Source organism: Gymnoscopelus microlampas (genome assembly GCF_963454915.1).
Source record: "Gymnoscopelus microlampas genome assembly, chromosome: 23".
Lineage (NCBI taxonomy): Eukaryota > Metazoa > Chordata > Actinopteri > Myctophiformes > Myctophidae > Gymnoscopelus > Gymnoscopelus microlampas.
Window position 1 is genome coordinate 16,265,826 of NC_139960.1, and position 27,606 is coordinate 16,293,431.

At 45.5% G+C, this 27,606-nt stretch overlaps 1 protein-coding gene across 2 annotated transcripts in view; it reads right to left on the reverse strand.

The window, feature by feature from the left end:
- Positions 1–12,339, reverse strand: part of sema3aa (sema domain, immunoglobulin domain (Ig), short basic domain, secreted, (semaphorin) 3Aa) — an 818,452-nt gene extending 806,113 nt beyond the window's left edge. For both annotated transcript variants that reach the window (XR_014600174.1, XM_084049418.1), the window contains exon 1: positions 11,605–12,339. Coding sequence is in view for 1 of the 2 variants with exons in the window: in XM_084049418.1 (XP_083905544.1) it covers positions 11,605–11,710 (106 nt within the window). In the remaining variant the exon portion in view is untranslated. The remainder of the gene's footprint in view (positions 1–11,604) is intronic.
- Between the last annotated feature and the right edge of the window lie 15,267 nt (positions 12,340–27,606).

Genomic DNA, 27,606 nt, shown 5'->3' on the forward strand with positions numbered 1-27,606 from the left:
GGGAACATTTGTAGAAAATAGCAGATCTACAAGCTCTCACTATTTTCGGGAAAGAGATTTTGGAAACAGGACCAGACTAGGAAAAGAGCCAATGGTCAAGTTTGTATTGAGGGTTTACAGTAAGTGGTTTAAATTTCTGAAAACACACATTAACATGAATCCAACATGAATCCAATGAAATCTATGAAAGAGTTTAACCTGCAACACAATGTTATACAATATGTAGTGGGGGTCCCTGCTTCATCTCTCCCTCAGCTAAGGGGTCCGTGGCCTTAAAAAACATTGAAGACCCCTGATGTACTGTAAGACGCAAATACTATATAAAACAAGCTTTGGTACACATAACTGACAGTAATGTTAAAGCCAGCCCCTCCATCCCCCATTAACATGCAACTCCAGCTAAGGCGTTTGACATATTTCTCAATGGTTTGATGAATGGCTTTTTTGTTTTTGCACACAAAGTGCTGTCATTGCATAATTATTTGTGGAAAATGCGTGCAAGCACAAATATGCAATTGAGCGTACCAACACACACGTACGCACGTAAGCACGCCGCACGCACATGCATGCACACACACACACACACACACACACACACACACACACAAGCGTACACACACACACACAGAATAAATGTTATTATTCCATCTATCAACTTGTGGACTAGGGTGGAGGCAGACAAAATAACATTGTGGTTGATTTACTGGGTCAGTGCATTGTAATGTAAGACATTTTGGGGTGTTTTGTAATTTAAGATATTTTGGTTGCTGTGCAACACACATTCTCACTCCCCAAAATGCATATCGTGACTTCTCGGGACGGACATCCCAAGAAGTCAAACGGTGACTGGAAGGGGGCACCCTTCTGCGCTCCAGGAGTGCAGTTCTCAAACCGTAAAAAAGGGTGACCGCAAAAAAACTAAGTTAAAACGACGGAGGCGTGCCGTCTAAAGCAGACTTTAGCCACGAGAGGCACCGGCAAGCGAGCCGTCACGGCGAGCGGGTAGCCGTGATGAGCGTTGCGAAGTCTGTTTGAGCCGACTCAGCGCCGTTCGAGTTAATGTCCCGGACAGAATCATCAATCAACTCATCAACTCATATTCATATATAAAATATGGTTAAAATGATTGTGACGCTATATTACCACATTTTGCTGGGGACCCCCTGGTACTCCACCAAGGACCCCTGGGGGTCCCCAGACTCCACTTTGAGAACCTGCTTTACATTGTGAGACATTTTGGTGGCTTCACTGTGCTTTACATTGTAATGAAAGACATTTTGGTTGCTTCACTCACTGTGCTTTATATTGTAATGAAATACATTTTGGTTTCTTTACTGTGCTTTACATTTTAATGTAGATATTTTGCAGTGTTTTGTAACACTTGTTCCAAGAATTTTGGTTGCTTTACTCTGTCAGTACACTGTAATGTAAGATATTTTGGTTGCTGTGCAACACACATTCTCACTCCCCAAAATGCATATCGTGACTTCTCGGGACGGACATCCCAAGAAGTCAAACGGTGACTGGAAGGGGGCACCCTTCTGCGCTCCAGGAGTGCAGTTCTCAAACCGTAAAAAAGGGTGACCGCAAAAAAACTAAGTTAAAACGACGGAGGCGTGCCGTCTAAAGCAGACTTTAGCCACGAGAGGCACCGGCAAGCGAGCCGTCACGGCGAGCGGGTAGCCGTGATGAGCGTTGCGAAGTCTGTTTGAGCCGACTCAGCGCCGTTCGAGTTAATGTCCCGGACAGAATCATCAATCAACTCATCAACTCATATTCATATATAAAATATGGTTAAAATGATTGTGACGCTATATTACCACATTTTGCTGGGGACCCCCTGGTACTCCACCAAGGACCCCTGGGGGTCCCCAGACTCCACTTTGAGAACCTGCTTTACATTGTGAGACATTTTGGTGGCTTCACTGTGCTTTACATTGTAATGAAAGACATTTTGGTTGCTTCACTCACTGTGCTTTATATTGTAATGAAATACATTTTGGTTTCTTTACTGTGCTTTACATTTTAATGTAGATATTTTGCAGTGTTTTGTAACACTTGTTCCAAGAATTTTGGTTGCTTTACTCTGTCAGTACACTGTAATGTAAGATATTTTGGTTGCTGTGCAACACACATTCTCACTCCCCAAAATGCATATCGTGACTTCTCGGGACGGACATCCCAAGAAGTCAAACGGTGACTGGAAGGGGGCACCCTTCTGCGCTCCAGGAGTGCAGTTCTCAAACCGTAAAAAAGGGTGACCGCAAAAAAACTAAGTTAAAACGACGGAGGCGTGCCGTCTAAAGCAGACTTTAGCCACGAGAGGCACCGGCAAGCGAGCCGTCACGGCGAGCGGGTAGCCGTGATGAGCGTTGCGAAGTCTGTTTGAGCCGACTCAGCGCCGTTCGAGTTAATGTCCCGGACAGAATCATCAATCAACTCATCAACTCATATTCATATATAAAATATGGTTAAAATGATTGTGACGCTATATTACCACATTTTGCTGGGGACCCCCTGGTACTCCACCAAGGACCCCTGGGGGTCCCCAGACTCCACTTTGAGAACCTGCTTTACATTGTGAGACATTTTGGTGGCTTCACTGTGCTTTACATTGTAATGAAAGACATTTTGGTTGCTTCACTCACTGTGCTTTATATTGTAATGAAATACATTTTGGTTTCTTTACTGTGCTTTACATTTTAATGTAGATATTTTGCAGTGTTTTGTAACACTTGTTCCAAGAATTTTGGTTGCTTTACTCTGTCAGTACACTGTAATGTAAGACATTTTGGTTGCTTTACTCTGTCAGTACACTGTAATGTAAGACATTTTGGTTGCTTTACTCTGTCAGTATACTGTAATGTAAGACATTTTGGTTGCTTTCCTGTAAAGCCACCAAAATCGTCTTACAATGTATTACAATGTACTGACTCAGTACATCGTAATGTAAGACATTTTGGTACAATGTATTACAATGCACTGACTCAGTACATCGTAATGTAAGACATTTTGGTACAATGTATTAAAATGCACTGACTCAGTACATCGTAATGTAAGACATTTCGGGTGGGATACAAACATTGAAGTACCACACATCAAAACACGTCTTACTGGACAAGACATGAGAATGGAATGTAGACAGAATAGGGGTACATTATGTGTGTGTGTGTGTGTGTGTGTGTGTGTGTGTGTGTGTGTGTGTGTGTGTGTGTGTGTGTGTGTGTGTGTGTGTGTGTGTGTGTGTGTGTAATAAGATGTGTCTCGTGTGAGCCACAATCAAAGAGATAGAAAAAGCAACAAGGAAGGGAAACATACAGTATGTATACACACATACGTGTCTGCATGCACACAGAGACACACACACACACACACACACACACACACACACACACACACACACATAGCCGACATGGAGACTGTACTTAGGGTCTGCGGTAGCTGTGGTTCCATGAGAAACTGGAGGGAATGAGGAGAGAGAGAGAGAGAGAGAGAGAGAGAGAGAGAGAGAGAGAGAGAGAGAGAGAGAGAGAGAGAGAGGCAGAGAGAGAGGCAGACATCTCCAGGGCGCATTGGGGAAAACACCTTATAATTTTCTACATCCGCCCTGTCAGCCCCAACCCACAGAATGGACGGATCCACACTCACATGTAGATAGATACATTCAACACACACACACACACACACACACACACACACACACACACACACACACACACACACACACACACACACACACACACACACACACACACACACACACACACACACACACACAGTATGTATACTGAAGACACAGAGATGCCACCGCACACATGAACAAAAAAAACACACACACATACGCATATATTCACAGGCGAAGCGAGGCTACACATAAACACAGCCATATGAGTGTGCGCGTGCACACACACACAGTCTTATTATGGGGCTCAGTCCAGACTGCGTTGAGAGCGGTCCCACACCGAGCGTCTATTTTGAAAGGTACAAAGTCGATTCCAAATTCTCTCTCTCTCTCTCTCTCTCTCTCTCTCTCTCTCTCTCTCACTCTCTCTCTCTCTCTCTCTGAGTTCCACCCATCCAGCCAGCCAGCCAGTGTAGGGCGACTGGGCCGACATTAAGAGGTTGTAGGCCCCGTAATTACCCGGCCCCGAGGGTAATTATCAGGTTGTTTAACGAGCCCTCTAAAGTTCTGATGCACCGCGTGCTGTTCTGTTCTGCAGGGCCCTTCATTTTGAAGCGTCACAATAGGGTCAACTCTTTAACTTTCACAGGATTCTCTCTCCCATGCAGCCTGTGTCATTTTGCCGTGGGCTGCACATGCACAGTCCAACCTTTAGGGGTCAGTGCATCTCCTGATGTCTGCTTAAGACCAGTGGTGGAAAAAGTACTCTTAAGTAAAAGTGTTTTACTTAAGTAAAAGTATCAATATTGCAATGTAGAAATACTCTCTTACAAGTACAAGTCTGGTATTCAGAATTTACTTGCGTAAAAGTACAGAAGAATTGGCATCAGAATGTACTTAAAGTACCAAAAGTAGAAAGTACTCATTATGCAGAAATCTTCCATTTCATGTTTTCAAAATCTATGGAATCATTTGAAAATAGCAGATGATCTGCTATTTATTTATTTTCTTTTCAATAGCCAAAGTCTATATAGGGCTGAAGTGGTTCATGTATATTTTATAATGATATTTTAAATCTACAAAGTAACTAGTAACTAAACTAAAGATAATTGTAGTGGAGTAAAAGTACTATATTTGCCTCTGAGATGTAGTGGAGTAGAAGTAAAAGTATTGAAAATTGTAAATACTCCAGTAAAGCAAATACAAAAACTCAAAATTGTACTTAAGTTTGAGTACATGTACTTAGTTACTTTCCACCACTGGTTAAGACTGTGTGTGGCTGCATGGGATTATGTTCAGATATGTAATTATGTTGGAGTGGTCTATGCTCTGATGTACAGTATGTCAGTGTATCACTGCACTATCCGGTAACTGTAGAGGCTCGCTATTTTTCGGGAGACGCCATTGGCTGCAAGCACTTCCAATACGAAATCAAATCACGGCTCACTAATGTAACACCATATTCATTTGTGTTTGAATGAACAGTTCTTCACGGTCAAAATAGGTGCTTTTAAGGTTCATATTTTTGTAAGCAGATTTTGCTTTTATTTAGTTCATTTAGGCATTTGGCAGACACTCTTTATCCAGGGCGACTCGCAGTAAGGCAAACACATACATCAAATGCATAGAGACAGTGTAGTGCCTCAGTAATCTAGGATCATAGGTAAAACAAGAACCTAGCATCAGTCTAAACAGTAAAAATACCAAAACAAAACAAAAATAAAAAAGTAATAAATAATGGACATTGACTAAATAAGTTTCATGTGACACGGGTCTCCAGGCAGAATTGAATCGGCATTTACTGTACGTGGCGATAAGAGATTCAAATGGACAGTTTTTTGGCTGACTGCTTTCAATTTAATCTCTCAGTTTGTCTCCAGTCGTTGACAAAGGCGAGGTGGAGATGGACCAAATTTGGTCTGTAAACTTGAAGGAGTAGTTCACCCCAAAAAGTACTTATTTTCTATCAATTATACACCCCATGAAGCCTTGAATTCATGGAGATTTTTTTGTTTTTGTGGCATTCCTAAGCCAATAATTTGATGACCGGCGGTCGTTCCGCTAGGAGACTCAAAGGAGACTCTTTGAGTCTTCTACCAGATACATTAGCATCTTTTTGCCAGTCATCACATTATTGGCTTAGGAATGCGACGAAAACAAAAAATCTCCATGAATTCAATGCTTCATGGGTGTGTAATTGATAGAAAATACGTTTTATTTTGGGTGAACTACTCCTTTAAAACCCCTCGCTAAGCGAGATGATTTTAACCTGGACTCAAGTTTCCCCCTCACGTCTCTGTTTCTCTCCTTAAGTTACGCGTCGAGGCTTTAGCAAAGGAAGAGCTATTTCAGTCCCATGGAGAAGAGAAAATCATTAACAGCGTGATCATCGTTCTGCGTGTGTACCCTGGGAAGCCGGCTCCTTTCTGTCTTCGTGTCTTAACCGACCCCACTGGGAAATCATTTACTCTACGTTCGCCTTCGCCGGACTTCCCGTGAGAGGTCATCCTATCTGCCCGCCTCCGATTCTCTGGCCCGCTATACCACTCTCTTAACTGCTCGCTCTGCAATCGTTTGACCGGCCTCTCCAGGAGAGGGGAACTCGCTCGCATATGGCACTTGTCTCAACCGTTCACTCTGCAATCGTTTGACTGGCCTTTCTCAGCACAGGGGAAGTTGCTCGCATGGCACTTGTCTTAACTGTCCATCCCCCGGAGGGGATTCCACAGGCTTCGTTTGACATCCGCCCCATACTGCTGGACCTCGCTCAATAGGTTCCTGCCCTCGTGTAGCTCATCCGTACAACGGTGTCACACGGTGAAAATAGCCAATATAAGTTCACAGTTTGCATTTTGCAGTTCACAACTATAAACTGTTCACAACAGTTTGCAGTCCGCCACATGGTGTGAGCTTATGGATCGGCTTTTTTCAGCGTGCAACACCACCGTCCGACAGAGTATAAATCGGGCTTAACTTTCCTATTTGGCCCCACTGGCTCACTCCTCTGACCGTCCAACTCAGGGGCCCCATGTCTGTCTGTCTGTGTGTGTGTCTCGCTGCATGGGCACTCACTGGATTGTCCTTCCCGGGAGAATTCCTCCTTGTCGTTTACTGGACTTAATTACCATGCAGGCTGGGCAGAGAGAGAGAAGGAGGGGGGGACGAGTGACACTTCAGTGTGACAGCCAGCCTCTCTCTCTCTCTCTCTCTCTCTCTCTCCTGCAGCCCCGACTGCGCGTCTGCCAGCCTCGCCGCGTCCCTCCTCCTACGCCTCTTTTTTCATCGGCGTCCTCCCGTCAAGCAGCGTGTGGGCGTCGAACGGTGGAGCCATCCCCTGACGAGCATCGAGACAGTCATCAGACACCTGTGGGCCCTGTCGTCTAGCGCCCAGACAAACAGGCGAGCGGGCGTATAAAACGGAACGCAGACACAGACCGTGAAAGCGTATACAGTGCGTGTTTCACCTCGACTGAGCGCGCACGCGTTGTCAAGGCGATGTGACGTGCATTCAATACGCCAGCAGCGCACGATGGCGAGCACGCACGCACACACACGCACGCACGCACGCACTTCAATTACGCAGTGATTCTAACTTGTAGGAGGCCGAATACCCATGCACGCACATACACACATAGTACAATCACAGTCACACAAAGCCAGGGTGTCATTATCTGAGCGCACATCATAATCTGACACAAAACACACATACATGAGTGCGCACACACACACATTGAGACAAGGGAGGGTGTTGAGTCCTCGCACCAAGATGTAGCAGGAACTTTCGCACGCACACGCACACACACACACGCACGCGCACACGCACGTGGGTGCACTGGGCCTTTGATGTACTTTTAGCCAAACGCACAGTACATCGGTATCAACGACAGACGAACGTGTTTCAAAGCCCAACATGTGCCCATGCAGCCAGAGAGAGAGCGGGCTGATGGCTTGATGACGGATATTCATCACTCACACAGTCGACTCATGCTTTCCATGTTTGATGACATGTTTATAATTCACTGTGTTGTCAGCAGCATGTTCACTTGTCACAACGAAGAGCATAGGGGGGAGGGAGGGGGGGAGAAATTTGTGTTCACATTCTTTTTGACAGATGGTTCTATGGAGCCGGACTAAAGGCTGATTTATACTCAGTTGCGCGCCTGTGTGTCTCGCATTGGAAATAGATGATCTACAAGCTCACAACGTGTCGCATCGCGACACGTTGTGAGCTTGTAGATTGTCTATTTTCGATGCGAGAGACAGCGACCCGCACCGCAGGTATAAATCACGCGCCAGGTGATTTCACCGTTGTTGTTTTCTGTGGGTGACATATTTGTTCTATACATGCTAGCAGCCATCACCGTGACAGAATTACCGTAACATTGTAACATCTTATTTGCATGAACCAAGCCATCACAAACCAGCTCAGTTGGCCTTGTGGTCAGAGTGTCTGCCCCGAGACTGGTAGGTCGGGGGTTTGATTCGCCAGTCGTGTCTTACCAAAGACTATAAAAGTGGGACCCCATATGCCTCCTTGAATGGCACTCAGCATCAAGGGTTGGATTGGGGCATGTACATCAAGCTGCTTCACGCTACAGAAACAGGAGATAGTTACCTGCCCCTATGGGCCTCATGGCTCGGCAAAGGCCTACTTAACTTACTTAACCCAACACAAACCAAACCAAATCAAACCCCGCAAGCACACAAATCCACACCATATTACTGTCACACAATATCAACCTCAAAAACACCCACAAAACAGCCCACTTTTGCAAATCGAAATTGCGCTAATTATCGTACACTTCAAAGCTTGAAAGGGTGATATAATGAACTGTATTCGGGCCTCTGTTACGACACAGAAATTACAGCTCGTGCTCCAGACCGTCACACACCATCATGTCAAGTTACAACATACACCACGCCTCTAAAACATCATCTCTTTCAACCAAAAAATGTCTGGGTCAAAAATAGAAAACATTTAATTGGTAATAAACAACATGTTTACTACATTAAAAACTCGATTTAGACTGTTTTTTTTCTCCCCTTCTCCGCCCTCGTCGTGTGTTTGAAAATAATGTGAGGCATCATCTTTAGGTGTCAGCTGACAACAAGAAGGGCACTTTTATCCACATTAACCTTGTTTTCAGCCACAGAATGAGGGCAAATGAGCCTGTTCGTAACACAGTAAAATCCCCCGGCGTCAATTTAACTCGGAGAGCGTACGAATGTGACCAAATGGACCCTCACGGGTCCATTTGGTCACATTTGCACCCTCTCCGAGTTGCGAATGGACAAATTAACGCCGAGGATTTTTAACGGTGTACAGTTTTTTCAGAGGGCACACATTTTACAAGGACAAATGAGATGAAAATAAGGAATGGTAGAAAGAGAGAGAGAGAGAGAAAGAGAGACCACACTGAGAGAGCTGTATACTTTCGGTCATGTTGTAGGACAAAGAACCACAATGGCCTCCCCTCAACGACATTAAAACGAGAGGGAGAGAGAGAGAGAGAGAGAGAGAGAGAGAGAGAGAGAGAGAGAGAGAGAGAGAGAGAGAGAGAGAGATGAAAAAAAAAGAAAGAATAAAAACCATCCCCAAAAAATATGACAAAAATGTTGCCAGTTATTTCTGGCTGAGATGAAAAGTCTGCTATTACAAAGATCCTGATTTAGTCTAGGGTGTGAGAGAGGAGACGAGACGGAGAGAGAGAGAGAGACCAAGCCTGAGAGAGAGAGAGAGGGAAGAGGAGGAGGAGGAGGGAGGTGGCGAGGAGGAAGAACCGGCGCTTTGCAGTCTCCCCTCAAAATAACACAGAACGAGGGAGAATAACATGTTTGCATGTGTGTACGTCAAAGAAAGCGGACACGTGCACCAACGCCAAAGGACTCTGGTTCTACACCATTATTACCATCACTCACAAACAACCCTTCATGCACAGTACAGTACATGCCCTGTAGTCATATATATATATATATATATATATATATATATATATATATATATATATATATATATATATATATACACACAGTATACAGTATACACACAGTATGTACATAATACTGTATATACTTTCCCCCTCTTAACCCATTAACAACGGGAACGCATCTGTTATTTTAAGATTTCTTTGGCTATTCAAAAATAGCAGATCTACAAGCTCATAGCGCGTCACCAAGGGCCGCACTATGAGCTTGTATATCTGCTATTTTTGAAAAATCGTGAAAAATTGTGCACATTTTTGAATATATATATTTTTTAAAGCGAACATTAGTAGCCTAACTCAAATCTTTGCTTCTGGCGGGCCCTGGAACAAAATATTGTGCAAATGTTTTAAAAAATATATATATTCAAAGATTTTTCACAAATTGTCACGATTTTTCAAAAATAGCAAATCAATGAGCTCATAGACTATTTGAATAGCCAAAAAAAATCGTAAAAATGGTGCGTTCCCGGTCTTATTGGGTTAAACAAAACCAGAACTCCACCAACTGCTCAATCCATTTGGAAGCTAATGAGTGCAGGAGAGAGAGAGAGAGAGAGCGCCCTGGGTCGCTCCTTAAAAGAAAAAAGGGCTCTTGTGTCATGACAGGGAAGGAGTTTTGGGACAGAGGCCATTAAAAGGCAGGCTCCGCTGCCTGCTCGGAGCACTTAACGGGGCCATACGGGTATGAGCCCGAAGGGGGACAGCCACCGGCAGGCAGCAGGCAGCCAGCGAGGGGAAAATTGGTACCGGGGCCAATACATACATTTACCTTCGGGCGCGAGAGCCCCTTTCCAACTGGCATATGGAAGCAATCGGGGGCTATTTGTAAGAATGAGAGTAGAGGATTCTGAGAGAGAGGGGGAGAGAGAGAGAGAGAGAGAGAGAGAGAGAGAGAGAGAGAGAGAGAGAGAGAGAGGGAGGACAGAGTTAATGGGAGAGAGGAATAATACAGAGCAGGAGCCACTGTTTTCTGAGTGAGTGAGAGAGAGAGAGAGACCCATGCAGTGAGAGATAGTGAGGCATAGAATGATAGAAAGAAATAAAACATACCAAACATCGATACAGGATAGATTAAAACACATCAAATGCTCATAAATTACACCGTTAAAAAAAATCCTTTGCATCTGTGAGAGTTGATTTAATTCAATTGAATTTAAACACTGAGGGTTTGTTTTACCATGTACTGCTGCACACACATGAGAAGAATTAAGATTTATAAATGATTATAAGACAAGCTGATTAACTGTATGTCAGAGGACCTCAAACCCCTGTGGGTTTCATGAGCCCCCGCACCCTTAAAGGCTGCACTATTAGGGGTTTAACCACTTAAACCCTATATGGGTAACCGGAGTCCCTCAGGGCTCAATACTAGTGTCTTTTCTGTTTTGTGTTATTGTGGGGAAAGCTTTCGCTGAAAATAGCTATTTTCAGTGAAAGCTTTCCCCACAGTACCAATGCTGGGGTTTAAGTGGTTAGGAAAGTGGTTCTCAAAAGTGGGTTCTGGGGACCCCTGGGGGTCCCTGAGGGGGGTTCCAGGGGCTGCCCAGCAAAAACGAGGAACAGTTTAGACATTTAAGCCCTATTTTATCTGTCCTCTATTCTGAATGTAGCCTACAAGCTCACAATGCGTTGTGATGCGAAGCTTTGTGAGCTTGTCGATCAGCAATTGTTTTGAAAAAAACAATTGAAATGTCTTGACAAATCCTTACAAATCTTCTCTCATGGGAGTCCCTTACACAATATTTTCAAATGGTGGTCAGCGACCAAACTATGTAGCTCTGCACCTTGACATTGTTTAAGATTTCTTTGGCTCATAGCGCGGCACTTGTGCCGTGCACTGATCTTGTATATCTGCTATTTTTGAAAAATCGTGAAAATGTGTGCACATCTTTGAATATTTATATTTTTTAAAGCGAACATTTATAACTCAAATCTTTGCTTCTGGGGGTCCCTGGAACAAAATATCATATAGGGGACAACAGAGAGTGTGGCTCTTACCCTTGTACGAGAGCTTTAACCTGGGAACGCTGTGCCCGGGCTCCCCAGCCCGCCCCAGCTGCACCGCCCCACACAGCAGAACTACAATCCCATACAGGTATTCCATGGTGCTGGAGAGGAGAGAAAGGTCCTGCCTGGCTGGCCTTCCCAGACCAGGGGGGGGGAAACTCACACTCCTTAAACCAGTGCCCCGAGATGTGTGTGTGTCTTCCCGCTGGATGGGTGGGGGGGTACACCGATCCCCCAAGAGTCTTCCTATGATATCCCTCCCCTCTGGAGTGAAGATCTACACACACAAAAAAAAAACTGGAAGTGGAGAGAGAGAGAGGGTCCTCCAGGGAAGGCTTAGAATCCCAGTTCTCCTGGATCCTCCAGAATAGTGTGTGTGGATCGCAGTGGGAGGTTTACGTGGCTTTCTGAGGGGATGAGGGGTCTCACATGGCTTCCAGTGTGGGGGTCCGTCCCAGTGGCAAGAATAGTCCCTTTGGCTGTGAGCGTGCGTGCGTCTGTGCGTCCTCCTCTCCTCAGGTAAAGGCTTGGCTATAATACAGGGTGCTCCTTTGTGAGAGATAGTGGCTGATGTACAAAAATAATCTTTTTAAATGAGCTCAGTATCCAGATGAAGTGGTGGATGGTATCAGATCTGGTTGTATCTCTCCTCTCTCTGCTTTCCTCTCTTTCTCTCTGTTTCCTCTGCTTCCAGCAAGACACAGACGGCAACCCTCTAATCCTTGAGCGCAGCTCCACCAGACTGAGAGAGAGAAGAGAGAGACACAGAGAGGGAGAGAGAGCGCTAAACCATTCACACAGGAGGGGAGGGGAGGGGATGGAAGGGGAGGGAGAGGAGAGCAGCTGGGAAAGAGGGCAAGAGAATGTGTGAGAGAGAGTGAGAGAGAGAGAGAGAGACTTGTAAAAAAAACATTGTGCTGGGTTGGAGCTCATCATTAAACTCATCCTTTTCTTTAATTGCTTTTACCTTTTTATGGATTCTTCAATTTGAATTCTTTTTTTGTATTCCATTCCATCAAGATATTCTCTCTCTCTCTCCCTCTCTCCCTTTTCTTGATATATTTAATTATTATTTAATTGAGATTTCTCCACAGTATTTCCTTCTTTCTTTCTTTCTCTCTCTCTCTCATTCTCTTTATCCCTCTATCTTTCTCTGCCTATATGTATACTGTATGTTTCTCTCTGTCGCTCTCCCTATCCCCCCCCTCTCCCTCTCTCTATACCTCGCTCTTGTTGAGTGGCTTGTCCTCAGACAGGTCATTTAGAAGTCTATCTGACACATTAACAGACTACCCCCTACCCCCACCCCCAACACCCCCCCCCCCCCCCCCCCACACACACACACACACACACACACACACACACACACACACACACACACACACACACACACACACACACACACACACACACACACACACACACACACACACACACACACACACACACACACACACACACACACACACACACACACACACACACCACACACCTGCAACAACAACTCTCACCAGGAACTCTCACCAGGAAGCTATAGTCTGGAAAAATACAAAACCATTATTGGAATAAAGAGCCATTATATGTATTTTGTTGTAACCATGTTTTATGCATCTATGTAATCCTATATTAAAATTGCCTAAAGGGTGGGCGGGTGGACGTCACAGACCTAACGTGCAGAACTGTGAGGCGCACCGTTGCTCCGGTCCGCACCAAACTTGGCACAAACACAGTTCTGGGGTCTGCCATGACAACAGTCACACCAGGGGCCACATGTGGCCCCCAGGGGCCATGTTAGGGGCCCCCAATGGCCACAGGCAGAATTTTGCTCCAATCTGCACCAATCTTGACTCAAACCCTGTTCAGGGGTCTGCCGTCATGCGCGGCACGAAGTGACGTACTATGAGCTTGTACATCTGCTATTTTTTAATAGGCAACCAAGCTAAAATCTAAAATGACACAGATGCTTTGTTTTAATGGGTTGAACCATGCTGGTTATTAACCAGTAGAGTTGTTAACTAGTATAGATGTTAACTAAAAGAGATGTTAAAGAGATGTTAACCAGTATACCAGAGTTGTTACAGTAGTCTCAGTCAGTTCCTGTATATCTGGTAAAGCCATTCATATCAGTAACACAGGTCGACCGCATTCCCCAACTCCTGACCCCTATCATCCCTGCAGGTGTGTCTGTGTGTGTGTGTGTGTGTGTGTGTGTGTGTGTGTGTGTGTGTGTGTGTGTGTGTGCGCGCGTGCGCGCGCGCGCCTGTAAGAGTATATGAGCATCCTGTTTCCTGTCGGGGTGTCAGGGTGTAATGGAGGGCCAGGCGATAAAAGCTTTGATAAAGACAAACACACACCTCTACGCAAAGAGTGGGACCCCAAATGAGGTGTGGATCTCCACACTTTAAATGGTGTGTGTGTGTGTGTGTGTGTGTGTGTGTGTGTGTGTGTGTGTGTGTGTGTGTGTGTGTGTGTGTGTGTGTGTGTGTGCGTGTATGTGTGCGTGTGTGCGTGTGTGTGTGCGTGTGCGCGTGTGCGCGCATGCGTGTGTGTGTGTGCTTGCGTGTGTGCGTGTGGCGACAGAGACAGAGTATAGGGGTACCCTCATATCTCTGCAAAGCTCTTTGTTGTTTAAAACTATTGTTGCTGTGTTGCACTGCGGTGCTGCTAATGTTTTTTGCACACGCACAAGTGTTTGTGTGAGTTTGTGTGTGTGTGTCTACATGTCACTGTATCTCATCTAGGATTTTTAGCTGTTTACCCACAACACCAGCATGTGCAGACAGACAGATGAAAGACCTTCTTTCTCTCTCCCTCTCTCTCTCTCTCTCTCTCTCCATCAACGCCTCCCTCCAGTCTGTTCATCCACCCCCCCCCTCCATCATCTATCTGCATCAGTCCAGCTAATGGCACCCATGCTACCTGCATCGATCCCCACCGTCGGTGGGAGGGGCCATGGCTGCGCCTTTACGAGGCTGCCCTTTAGAATCTATTTGTGACCCCCCCCCCCCCCCCCCCCCCGGCCTCCCTCCCCTCCTCTCCCCCGGCAGAGAGGTAGACAGACAGCGTTGCCTTGAGTAATGACGACTTAATAAATGGCGACGCCGCTGGAATGAGACGCTCATTGACAAGAGGCTTTCAGCGCCCAGGCGGTAAAAATAGGAGCTTTGGAGGAACATGAGATACCCCCCCCCAATGATGACTCACGGTGGGTGGGTGGGTGGGTGGGCGGGGGAGCCGCAGTGTCAATGTGCTGTTACTGATATGACTGTGTCTCTGCAGCCCCAGAGAGGTAACCTGTGTGTGTGTGTGTGTGTGTGTGTGTGTGTGTGTGTGTGTGTGTGTGTGTGTGTGTGTGTGTGTGTGTGTGTGGGTGTGGGTGTGTGTGTGTGTGTGTGTGTGTGTGTGTGTGTGTGTGCGCGTGCGTGCGTGCAGTGGTGGAAAGTAACTAAGTACATTTACTAAAGTACTGTAGGACTACTAGTTTTACTTTAATTCCCTTTTTCAATACTTTATACTTCTACTCCACTACATCTCAGAGGCAAGTATTGTAGCCTACTTTTTTCTCCACTAAAAGTATTTTGAGATTTGTTACCAGTTACTTTGTCGATTTAAAGCATTGCTACAAAACCATTATTTTAGACTCTGTCTATTCGAAAATAGCCGATCTACAAGCTCACAACTGTGTGTGTGTGTGTGTGTGTGTGTGTGCGTGCGTGCGTGCGTGCGTGCGTGCGTGCGTGCGTGCGTGCGTGCGTGCGTGCGTGTGTACATGCGAGTGATGTGCGTGCGTGCGTGCGTGCATGCACTCACGTGTTTTAGAAATCATGCACACGCACGAGCCCCAACCCTCCCAACCACCGCGCCCCGACGTCCCTTTCCTAAAGAACATCGGATATGTACACCCGCCCTGCCAATGGTGTCCTCCTCAACCTTTGCCCTTCTAAAGGGGACACACGCCTACAAACTCATATCCTAAAAGACCCTATCACAACGTCCCCGAGGCCATCGCCACGGGCAGGAACACAGTGACTGATAAAGACCCATCATGCGGTTCAAGGCACCGACCTCCCTCACTTCCTCATGCTCACTTCCTGTTTCCCGGAGGTCACTCAGCGCCCCCTCCCACCTGCCCCTTATCCATGATTTATACTCAGTCGGCCGCACACCCAAAATAGCAGATCTACAAGGTCAGAGCGTGTCGCGATGCGACGCTCTCTGACCTTGTAGATCTGCCATTTGTGGTGCACGACACCGGTGAGCAAACTAAGTATAAATCGTGCTTCACAGAACAGCACAGTCATGGAACAGAGGGATGGAGAACGGAAAGCAATAAAGGGAGGAGGAATAATAAAGGTGCAGACCAGTGGTTCTCAACCTTTACAGGCCGCGACCCCTCAAAATAATCATAGTTGAACTGGGGACCGCCCAAAATATTCAATATTTGAACTGGGGACCCCCCACCCTGACAAGCACTTAGAATTGTAGGAGTTGAGGCATTACATTTAGTGAAAATGGCCGATCTACAAGCTCACAACGCCTTGCAACGCGAAGCGTTGTAACCATTTAATAACCAGCTTGTAAATCAGCTATTTTCACAATTCTTTCCTCTTTCTTATATTATTAGAAAATTTGGCCAATGTTTGACCAGTTTTTATAGCAAAGTTTGTTGATTACTTTCGATGCAGTAATGGTCTTTTTTCTTTCTGTTCTTTTTTTTAGGTAATTGTCACTTCACTGTCATCTGTGAACTACCCCACCCCCCATAAAAAAATCATGTGGGGACTCCCCTGGGGGTCCTGACCCACAGGTTGAGAACCACAGGTGTAGACAGTAGCTACAGTAGGCCGGGCTGCACTGACGTTATGACAGAGCAGCGGATCACACTTCCTGTGGAGCAGCCAGCCGCCTGCTGGCACCCAAGGACGTATCATGTTTTTATTTGACGTGTTCGATGCAAAGTCACCTTCCTGTCGGACGGGTACTTTGTGTGCACAGGGTAACCTTGCGTCACCAGCCTTTCCACCGCAGAGGAAAGCCTGATATTGGTTCTAAAACTAGCCGGATGATCCCGGTTTAGAAAAAAGGAAAAAATGAATCGTGTTCCGGTGGTTGGTTCCGGATGGCCTCGCATTGTTTTTTGTTCCCCACATAATGCGAATCAATTAGTTTAGTCTCGCTCGTGCTACGAGTTAGAATACCAAACCATTATTATACCAAAAGAAACCAAACGATTATACCAAACTAAGCAAGTTTAAAGCTAGGGGAATCATTTTGGAGGTGCACGGCGCCGGTGGTTCCGGTCGTTGGTTCCGGTCTTGTGATGGCGTAAAGTTATTTCCGCTCCGACCGGATCAGAAACCCGAAAATGGTATTGATCCCAGGCTAGTGCACGGGTGATCATAAACATGACACCATAAAAATTACGTATTAAAGATGTCCAGGAGCGTTCATTTTGTGTGATTAATTCGCATTCATTAAGACTGTTGTTTAAAGGATTACACAGAGATAACGCGGCGTAATACTTTTTCGAAACGAGGTTGATCACCGTTTACGGGAAGCCAGGAAATCAGACTGAAACTTAAACGCTGATTCATTAAAAAATATCACTTAAAATACCAAATACACTCCCTTAATGTGATGTAACTCCATTCGTTGATGTGTTAAGCTTACTGCAAAAGAGGGGGGGAGTACAGAAAGGAAGTGAGATAACCCGAGCAAACTGTACAACACCGACTTCAGGGAAATGAACAGGTTCTTTTCACAATCTGTTCCATTTCGCCGTAAAATAGAAATATCACCTCACATCCCCCGGGCTGCAGAAGCCGTATGTCACAATAAAACCTTTACCCATCTGTGTGTGTCTTGGCAAGGGAAGAAAAAAAGCATCTGCTTTGCCAATCATTACTGTGGAACCCATAAACCGCAATCTTGCAAACCTGTCTCTCTCTGTGATATCTATATGGTTAAATATATATTACACTGTTCATGCAAACGCCTGGGAGTTTTGCCTCGGCTACCATGTGGAAGACGTGTCAGCGAGAGGTTTCCCATATCACGAAATTCCACGCAAGAGATGAGTTTAACAGAGAGGAGACACACACACACACACACACACACACACACACACACACACACACACACACACACACACACACACACACACACACACACACACACACACACACACACACACACACACACACACACACACACACACACACACAGAATGACCTCATTCACAGGTTCCAGACAGCCAATAGAAATCACATTCATCCTTCTAGTTCATCCTCTGGTCCGGGTCAAGTGCCGACACCTGTTTTCTGTTCTTGTGTGTTCTGGAGCGGCCCGCTTCATTAAAAACCCATTCCACACCTCATTAAGCACCCTCAACCTGGCATCCCTGTTTTGGTCATGTCAACATGGAGGGGGGGAGGGGATGATCAGAAAAAATAAGGATTTAAAAAATATATTTTCCCAGTCCGCAGCATTTTAAGACAGATTTAAAAAAGTCTACAAGCTAAAACATCTGAAAAATTTGATACAAATGAGTCACACAATTTTGGAAAATAGCAGGTTTTTGAAATAGGGCTAAAGTGGCTAAAAACCCATTCCGGACGTCATTAACCAGTGCTCCCCAGTTCACCGGAATGGCCCCGCCCAGACTCAGACCGGAGGGGAAGTGGGACGGTTCCACCTCTACCGTTTCATCACTTCTGGCAAAAGGTCAAAGGCCGGCCTCCTGTTTTACAAAGGGGTCAAGCACCCCCATCGCGTGTGTGACAGAGCTTGGGTAATCTCTTACAGAGAGGCCTTCCGCCTACACATGCACACGTAAGCACAGACACACAGGCAAGCGCACACGCGCACGCACGCGGGCACACACACACACACACACACGCAACCCCGGTTTTCCCCATCCACTCAGAATAAGTTCGGGAACCAGAAGACAAATAAACAAATGTGTAATCACATCACAGTACACCCTGTGAGAGAAAGACTTGAACATCTGTACAACATTTGGTTTGTTAGGTTGGATGGATGGATGGATGGATGGGGAAATGGTTGGAAGTATGGGGATGCGGTTGGTTGGCTGGACGGACAGACAGACAGATGGGCGGGCGGCGGGCTGGCTGGCGGATGGACGGACAGACGGACAGACAGACAGACGGACAGACGTCAGATTGTTGGAATGATGGGGAAGTTGATGGATGGATGAATAGATGGCTGGCTGGATGGCAATTATAGAATTTTGAGGTATTCTTTTACTTTACTGGAGTATTTCCGATTTTCAATACTTTTACTTCTACTCCATTACACCTCAGAGGCAAATATTGTACTTTTTACTCCACAGTAATTATTTGAAAACTTTAGTTACTTTGTAGATTTGGATTATTATTACAAAACCACTTCAGACCTATACTTTGGCAGTTTGAAAATAGCACATCTACAAGCTCATAACGCGACGTGTTGTGAGCTTGTATCTATTTTCAAAGGATTTTTATACATTTTATACATTTGAAAACTTGTGAAATGGGAGCTTCTGCATAATGACTATACTTTTACTTTACTAAGTATATTTTGATGCCCGTACCTTTGTACTTTTACTCAAGTACATTTTGTATACCGGACTTGTACTAACAGGGCATTTCTACAATAGGGCATTGATACTTTTTTTTATTTATTTTTTTCTACATGAGAGTACTTCTTCCACCACTGATGGATGGATAGATGGGATGGAGGGAGGGACAGGGAGTGAGCGAGGGAGGGAAGTTTATTCATGGCTGATACATTTCCATCCATCTCGTGCTGACGGAGGGAGAGGCCTCCAGCCAGGGGGCAGCGCTCCCACAGATGTGTCCGCTCACGCTGCAGCCATGACGGGGACGCGGACGCAGAACAGGAACCGCTTTACAGGAAGCCAGGAAATATCAGAGTGAAACTTACAACGCTGATTCATTAAAGCTGACGATCGCTTCCTGACGTGACTCAGCGTCCGGCGTTTGGTGCATGGGAGGGATCGCCGCGGAGGAACGGGGGTGTAAGCGTGCATGTGTAAACACGTGGGTGTGTGTGTGTGTTTGTGTGTGTTTATGTGTGTGTGTGTGTGTGTGTGTGTGTGTGTGTGTGTGTGTGTGTGCGCGCGCGCGTGTGTGTGTAAGGAGGATCAGCTGGCTCACACTTGTTGCACAACATACAGTAAAAGCAGGATTCTTCTGAAACACATTTAATGAGCTTCATGTATCAGTGGTTTTCAAAGCGTCTACACAGGGGGGCCTTGGGGGGCATTGTTGTGGTCCCCAGCCAAATGAGTCATAAAATTCCACAACAATTCATTTCACTCAAGTGATTACTTACAATTTAGGTTAGCAGATGCTCTTATCCAGAGCGACTTACATACAATAAGCAGTGTAATCACATACAATGCAGCTATAAGAGCAGTGTAGTGCCTCAAGAGACTAGTATACCACGTAAACCATGAACCTAGCCTCTGCCTAAACAATATGCTATCTAAATAACAATCTGTAAACTATAGGATAGCAGCTAAACAATGAACCTGGCATCTGCCTAAACAACATGCTATCTAAATAAGAAATAACAATATATACATTGAAACTAAAACAACAGGTAAACAATGAACCTTGCATCTAAATAACAGATGAACCTGGCATCTGTCTAAATAACATAACAAATTATATTCTTAACATTCTTAACATTTGTGGCCAAGAAAAACAAACCTAAGAAACAAAACAAGAGAAGGAGTGACCAAGATATGTCTGCATAGTAGCCATATCTTTGTCAGTCGCTATGCTAGCATCAATCAAGAGAGAAGGTGGCAAGAGGGGTTACATTATTATAACAATACAATATGTTTCCAAACCACAAATACAAATAGCTTTCATCATGTGCACTTATTACATTAAGATAATGTAATTGCAACCAAAACAACTATATCAGGATACACTGATTTGAAACGGGGGTCCATGGCATGACAAATTGGGGGGGGGGGGGGGGGTCCGTGACATAAAAAAGTTTGACCCCCTCAATGCATTCCTCCTCTTCCGCGGGTCTTTCAAAAGAGTTCAACGGCGCAACAAGTGGGATGATACGGATGAGCAACTGAGCAACCACCAGCCACTGGATACAAAAAGACCCCTGGTTGGTCCGTTTTGAGCCCTGTGTTTCAACGGAGCTGCTTAGATGAAGCGTCACCGATCCGGAACGTTCCCCCAGGAACTAATCCAAAACCTGCGGGGGTCCCTGAAATCTTATGTATATGTAAATCCAAATGCCCCATGTGTGAGGTAGGGGGGTCAGTGCAAGGTGGGGTAGGGTAGGGTGGAGGGGGGGTTATATGGAGGCTTAACTCCCAGGTCAGGCCAAGACAACAGTGAAGCAGCTCATTATTCCCGCCATGTAACCCAATCAGGGAGCTTAGGGCTCACAAAAATCCGCCCAACAACCCACCCACACCCCGCCATGTCAAGGTGAATAGGACCTCTAGGAGGATCTCTCAAAGAGCATTAACTTCTCCGCCTGGCAGTCCAAATTAAAGTGTAACCTAATCAAATCGAGTGGCGGGGATTTGCTAAAAAGGGGTGGGGAGTGGGTCTAAAGTCTGATTTGTACTTCGTCGTGTGATGGTGCGTCGTGTGGCGAAAAAAGAAGACAAGCTCACAACGCGTTGCATCCGCAAACCCGTATCTTTCAGCCCGCGACAAAATCGGATGACGGGGCATAAATTAGGCGTAATGATGCAACTTAAACGGATTACTCCGGAGCTTTGTTTATAGGTGAGGCCACCGCATGGAGAACTGGCAGAGGGGCACAAACACCACCCTCCCCCCAGGCCAGAGACCACCGTGAGGGATATACAGGAAAGTGTGACGCCAATGTTTGGCAATCCTGCTTCAGTGTTTTTGTTCTCGTTCCTGCACAAACATACAGCGCATCGGGCCCAGATACCATCCGCAAACCAGGGATACAATTCAAAAATGTACTCAAGAAGTGGTGGGCTTTCCAAACCGTGGATGGAAAATGCTGCTTTAAATTTACAAGAATGGGGAAAAAAAGAAAAGAAAATCACAACAAACAGAAGACAAAAAGAAAAATAGAAAAATCTTATCTGAATACCCACAAAGCTTTCAAACACACACGGTAACAAGACGCCCCCAAACGCACGCCCTCAATAACAAACAAGGGCCCTTCGGTATGGAATGGGATGCCGGGGTCGTTTCACCATCATGTTCCTTGACACATGGACATCAACATCAAAAACAGTCATATGATCCCAGCGGGCCGCGACCGCGACCATAAACTTGCAGCGTTCTCTGAGAAACACGGTCCAGAATAAAACCATGCAGTCTATGAATCTTTTTCTACTGCACCCCGTAAATCTCTCTCTCCCAGTTCGGCGTGGGGGGGAGGGGGTGAGGGGAGGTATCTCTCTGGGCTCGTCTCTGTGGTGGACGGAGGCAGACACAGTGACACAGCACTCCTTCCCACTCTTCTATTAAATATTTACACGCTTGTGAAACATATAAAACTAACCGCTGGCGCTCGACGTTTGCTGCTCAGCAGAGGAGTCCGATTTAATACGGCTCACTGTTGCTTCCAAGAATATGCATGTTAACCACTTAAAACCCTATATGCAGTACAGGAGTCCCCCTGGGCTCAATACCAGGGCCCCTTCCTTTTTTTCCCTCTACACCAAATTATGTTTAGGGAAAATGTAGCCGCTAGGGAGAGAGAGATATAGACAGACAGAGGCAGAGAATTCCTCGAGTGTGACAAGTCAAAGTTGCGAGGCAAGTGTTGATTGGTCAGTCAGGGGGACTTTTCTAAGTCAGATTGAAACTGGGAATCCCAGATGAGTAAGTACAGTAGTGCTCATATATCACAATAAAAAGTCACAACCAATTGAGTTTTAAGTACATCCGAGCAGTTTAATAGCTCGTGTACGGAAGTTAAATGAGGTCTCTCTGCTGTCATAGTGTTCCCACTGATACGAGGCTCCCTGGATATCACTGAACATGTTCACTTTTTAACAAAGTCGTATTTCAAAATGCAACTGTGATTCAATGGATTCTGCATTCTTTGGGTTATCTGAAACGCCCATAAGCTTTAATAACATGACCATAAGCTTTCATTGCCAGGAGTATCAAAACTTTTTCTGGTCAAGATCCAAAAGAGAAATTAGTTTTGTCTTCCCATGCAGGACCCAAACTTACATTATGATTTATTTATTTTTTAAATATAGTGGAAATAGCAGATATACAGTAAAAGCTCACACAACATCAAATCGACACTTCTGTTTTTGCTAATTTTGTAAACTTCAGATTTTTCAAGAAAGCAAATGTTTTCTTTTTTGTGAACGTGCTATTTACTCGAGACCCATAAAAACAAGTCCATGGCCCAAAGTGGCTCGCTACCCTATATTTGCAAACAGTGTATAAAGCCAGTGGTTCTCAACCTTTTCAGGCTGTGACCCCCCAAAATAATCATATTTGAACTGGGGACCCCCCTGATAAGCACTGATATAAACACTTAGAATTGTACTTGTTGAGGCATTACATTTAGTTTGACACGGTTCCACAGATAAATATAGTGGAAAATACCTTGCAATCGCCTCGCAATCTGCTTTTTTCAAAATGTTTGACTCTTTCTTAGATAATTTGACAATTTGGACAATGTTTGACCAGTTTTTATAGTATAGTTTGTTGATTACTTTTGATGCCGTAATGGCCTTTTTTCTTTTCTTTTTTGGTATCAAAAAGGTCTTTATAAAAGTCCTTAAAATGTCAATTCCGGGGATCCCCTCAAAATCATGTGGGGGTCCCCGACCCACAGGTTGAGAACCACTGGCATGAGCCACGTTCAGCCCAAGTCATACCGGGCCTCTTTAAGCCTGGCTGGTTGCAGAATGTCTTCATTACGAAACAGGCCAATGCGTTGTGGCATGTGGGCGACTCCACACCGCCACAAATTTCACCACGGTGATTTGCCCCAGCTGTGAGAACAGGGCAACACTTTCATTCCAGGGGAAAACAGCGCTGTGTTGTATCAAGAGAAGAACCCCCATTGAAGACACACAGAAGACCAGGCTTCACCACCACCGCCCATTACTTAACGTCCACCCCCCCCCCCCCCCCCCCCCCAGATAAAAGCTAGGATCAGCTTTTTAACAATGTAATTACCTCCTTGTATTTATTGCCCCCAGCCCCTCAACCTAGAGCCATTAGCTCAATATTGTCAGTTCAAAATGTGTCGGGACCCATAACGCAACCTTTGGGGGAACCCCAAACAGCCCCTTTGCACCCCAGGGTCACCGGGTGTCAGGCTATTGAAGAGGTCTGTGTCTGTTGTAACATTTTTATGAGACCCATGTCACGCAACCCTGGGAACAGAATGTGTCACGTATTATGCACCATTCATTACGTTGCGTAGGCAAAACACTCATATTAAGCAAGGCTTCATTCACAGCAGTCATATAGGAACCCGAGGTTGAATACAAACCATCTGTCCAAACAGACTGGTGACAGGCTGCGGTAGTGAGCGATGGGTCCCACCTGTACCAAACCTTTAAGCCCCAACACAATAATATGAGGAAAGTCCCTCCAGGGCCCCTGGAGTGGATAGGTACTGTACCTTCTTATCGTCGCTGTTGGGCAGAAACCTTGTATCTCCATAATGTATACTGCTTTTTTCTTTTTTGTTTGTTAATTTCTTTGGTATATTAACGACTTAAAACCTTATACTTCATTGACAGGAGACCCCCAGGGGTCTATACTAGCCCCCGACATGGCTCAAGTTGGCTTTAGACGGTGCGCCTCCGACGTTTTAACAGTTTTTTTTGGGGTCACATTTGTCCCAAGAAGTCACTATACGCTGACCTCTTCAATAGCCTGACACCGGCGACCCTTGGGTGCAAGGGCTGTTTCATTGGGTAACCGTCTTCCATGCCGACATCTCGCCACTCCGACTAGTGGCTTCCGCGTGCGGTTAGGGTTAGGGTGAGGGTTAGGTATAGGGTTCGTTAACGTCGGAAAGGCGACATGTCGGAAAGCCGCCATGTAACCGTTTCATTGTCTCCGCCAGGAGACTATGTTTTCACTTTCCGCCCCCCCCCCCCCCCCCTCGGCCAAGCTAACATTGGTCAAGCCTCACGTGACACGTGACAATACGTTGAAAGAGTGTGCTCTGATTGGCTAGTGAGACGCATGACGTATAGCGGCCTATAAATAGATCTGTCACTTTGAAAGAGTCTGTGTCTCTTTCAAAGTGAGGTAAGACAGGAATAATCACGAAATGGCGGAGCAATACATTATGTAGACACACTGGTGTCATCACAATACGTAATATAAATAGCTTAGACAGGATTAATCAATATTTGCTGGCGGAGACTTGTGCTCCGAGGAGCACATTTTCTAGTTTCATGTCCTTTCATTTTCTGGGGCGGCAGTGGCTCAGGGGTAAAGTGGCCAGTAGAGCGGCCGGATGGCAACCGTGAGGTTCCCAGTTCAATCCTGGGCTCCCCCATGACTTTAACAAGAGCTTGTGACTAAATAATAACTACATTGGATCCAGTGGAAACAATTCCCCCCCGCCCCAATTTCCTGAAAAGTAACAGGTTTGGCCATACAAGGTTTCCATGCGCCGGTATACACACAGTCACACAGTCAGCCTGGCATGCGTTTCCAAAATGCTCACGCAGACATCCATTCACCGACTGTATATACCTCTATAAGGCTCTTGTCAGCTTGAATCTGCATCGCGGTGGACAAAAAAGTAATTCATAACAAGAGTAAATGGCTGAAATGACTGTGCAGCGCTGAGGGATAATTGAAGGACATCCTATGGCAACGCTAATGAATGATATATCCTGCCGTCGACACTCTCTCTCTCTCTGGAGCAATCAACCCACTCACAAATTGATGCTGCATGCTCGGCCGTGGCTGTAGACACCTTGTAAATCAACTGTAATTGACAGACATAAGTGATGAAATGCAAAGTGGTGCGACTAAATGACTCAATCCCCAGCAGCGAAATCCATTAAAAGCTCTGGCGTGAGTGATCATCTTTCACACCAGCTCTAACAAACAACAACCTCACCTATAGACACTATATACAATACATTCTGTTGGTTAGCTCGGTGGTTCTCAAAGAGTGGGGTCTGGGGACCCCCAGGGGTCCTTGGGAGGGTACCAGGGGGTACCCAGCAAAAGTTAAGTTATTTTTGTATCCATTCATATGTTGGCTATTCAAAAATAGCAAATCTGCTACTTTTGCATTTTGGTGAAAACATATTGAAAATGTTAGGGATTTTTTTTGTTTTTGTTTTACATTGGGGGTCCCTGGCACAAAACCTTTTAGATGGGGGTCCGTGGACAAATACATATCAGTTTGGGGGTCCTTGACATGAAAAAGTTTGAGAACCACTGGGTTATCTACTATATGGAGGGTTTCTCAAAGTGTCTCAATATATAGGAGACGCTATGGCAAAAGGCTCAAAATGTTTCAGAGACGAACTGAACATAGACCAGTGGTTCTGAAAACGGTGTGCAGAGGAACACTATGGTGGCCCGGGACGATAAGGCCAGGTGTGCCTTGAGATTTTGTGACAACCACACGTTAAAGCAATCAATAAACTATACAAAAATTATGATTTTATGTATTTATTTATATCCACTTTCCCACCATTCCTATTCTAAGCCTGTTATAGTGATATAGTGAAACTCTTTTTTTGTCTCTTTTCACACATTTTCAAAAATGTCAATTTCTATTAAATAGAGCTTAACCCATTTAGACCAGGAGAGCATCTGTGATATTTTAGATTTCTTTGGCTATTCAAAAATAGTAGATATACAAGCTCATACACATTTACATAGTGATAAGAGTGATAACTAAGTGGCTATTTTTTGCATATATATGATGAACTAGAGGTCCGGCCGCCCTATGGGCGGCCGACCCCCTAGCCGCGCACGGGGCCCAGCGTGGGCGTGTTTATATTGGGGTACCAAAATCGTCGGATTAAAATTTCCAAAATTAAAAAAAATAAATAAAAAAAAATAAGATTATATAATTTTTTTCCTGGGGGTCCGCGGACCCCTTCGGCTGTTTTTTTTTTTTTTTTCATGAACGTCCTTGCTCGTTTCTGTCGCATCCCGACTGGCATCCCGACTGACATCACTGACGTATCCTTGGTATTTGTACTTCCGGGTTGCATAATGATGACATCACTGTCGAATCCTTTGGTGTCATGAACCTAGCCTGGTGTGTTTACCAAATGCAGCAGGACAACGCGCTGTAGTGTGCCCGTCGCCATTTATTTTTGTGCTTGGGATGTACATGGCACGTGAAGGACGGACATATTGTGATTGATAGAGACATGAGTGAAGTGAAAGTAACGGCCTGGGTGGAACAAAAGAGGTACGTAAGAAGGGGGGGGGGGTTGAAGCGAAGGACCTGCTTGTGTGTTGTTGTGGAGATGCGCAGAGTTCAATGGCGGCGCTTCGTGTTGTTTCGGCTAAAGCCGTCGCCGTTCGGTGGTGCGCACGGTAAACGGTACGAAACTGTTTCACCTTCCGTTTTGTCCGTAATGTGGTGAGTGGAATAAATGTTGTGAGGTGGAAATTGTGTAGTGAGCAATGATAGGTGGCCTACGCCACCCGTAAATTCTGCGCACACGCCATGGCTACTGTGTTGGCGAGATGTGGTGTGTCGGCGTTGTGTTTACTCGCCTACAGAGCAGTGGGTATAGCGTCAGCGGGGGGGCGGAAGTCACTCCTCGATTATATAAGTAGATACAGGTGTGCCCTTTGATGTGCCTTGGACACAAACAGTCTGACGTACAGTAGGCCTATAGAGCAGTGGTTCTCAAACTTTTTCATGTCAAGGACCCCCATATGTATTTGGCCGCAGAGCCCCATCTAAAAAAAATGTGTTCCAGGGACCCCGGAACAAAAGATTTGAGTTACAAATGCTTTGAAAAATGTA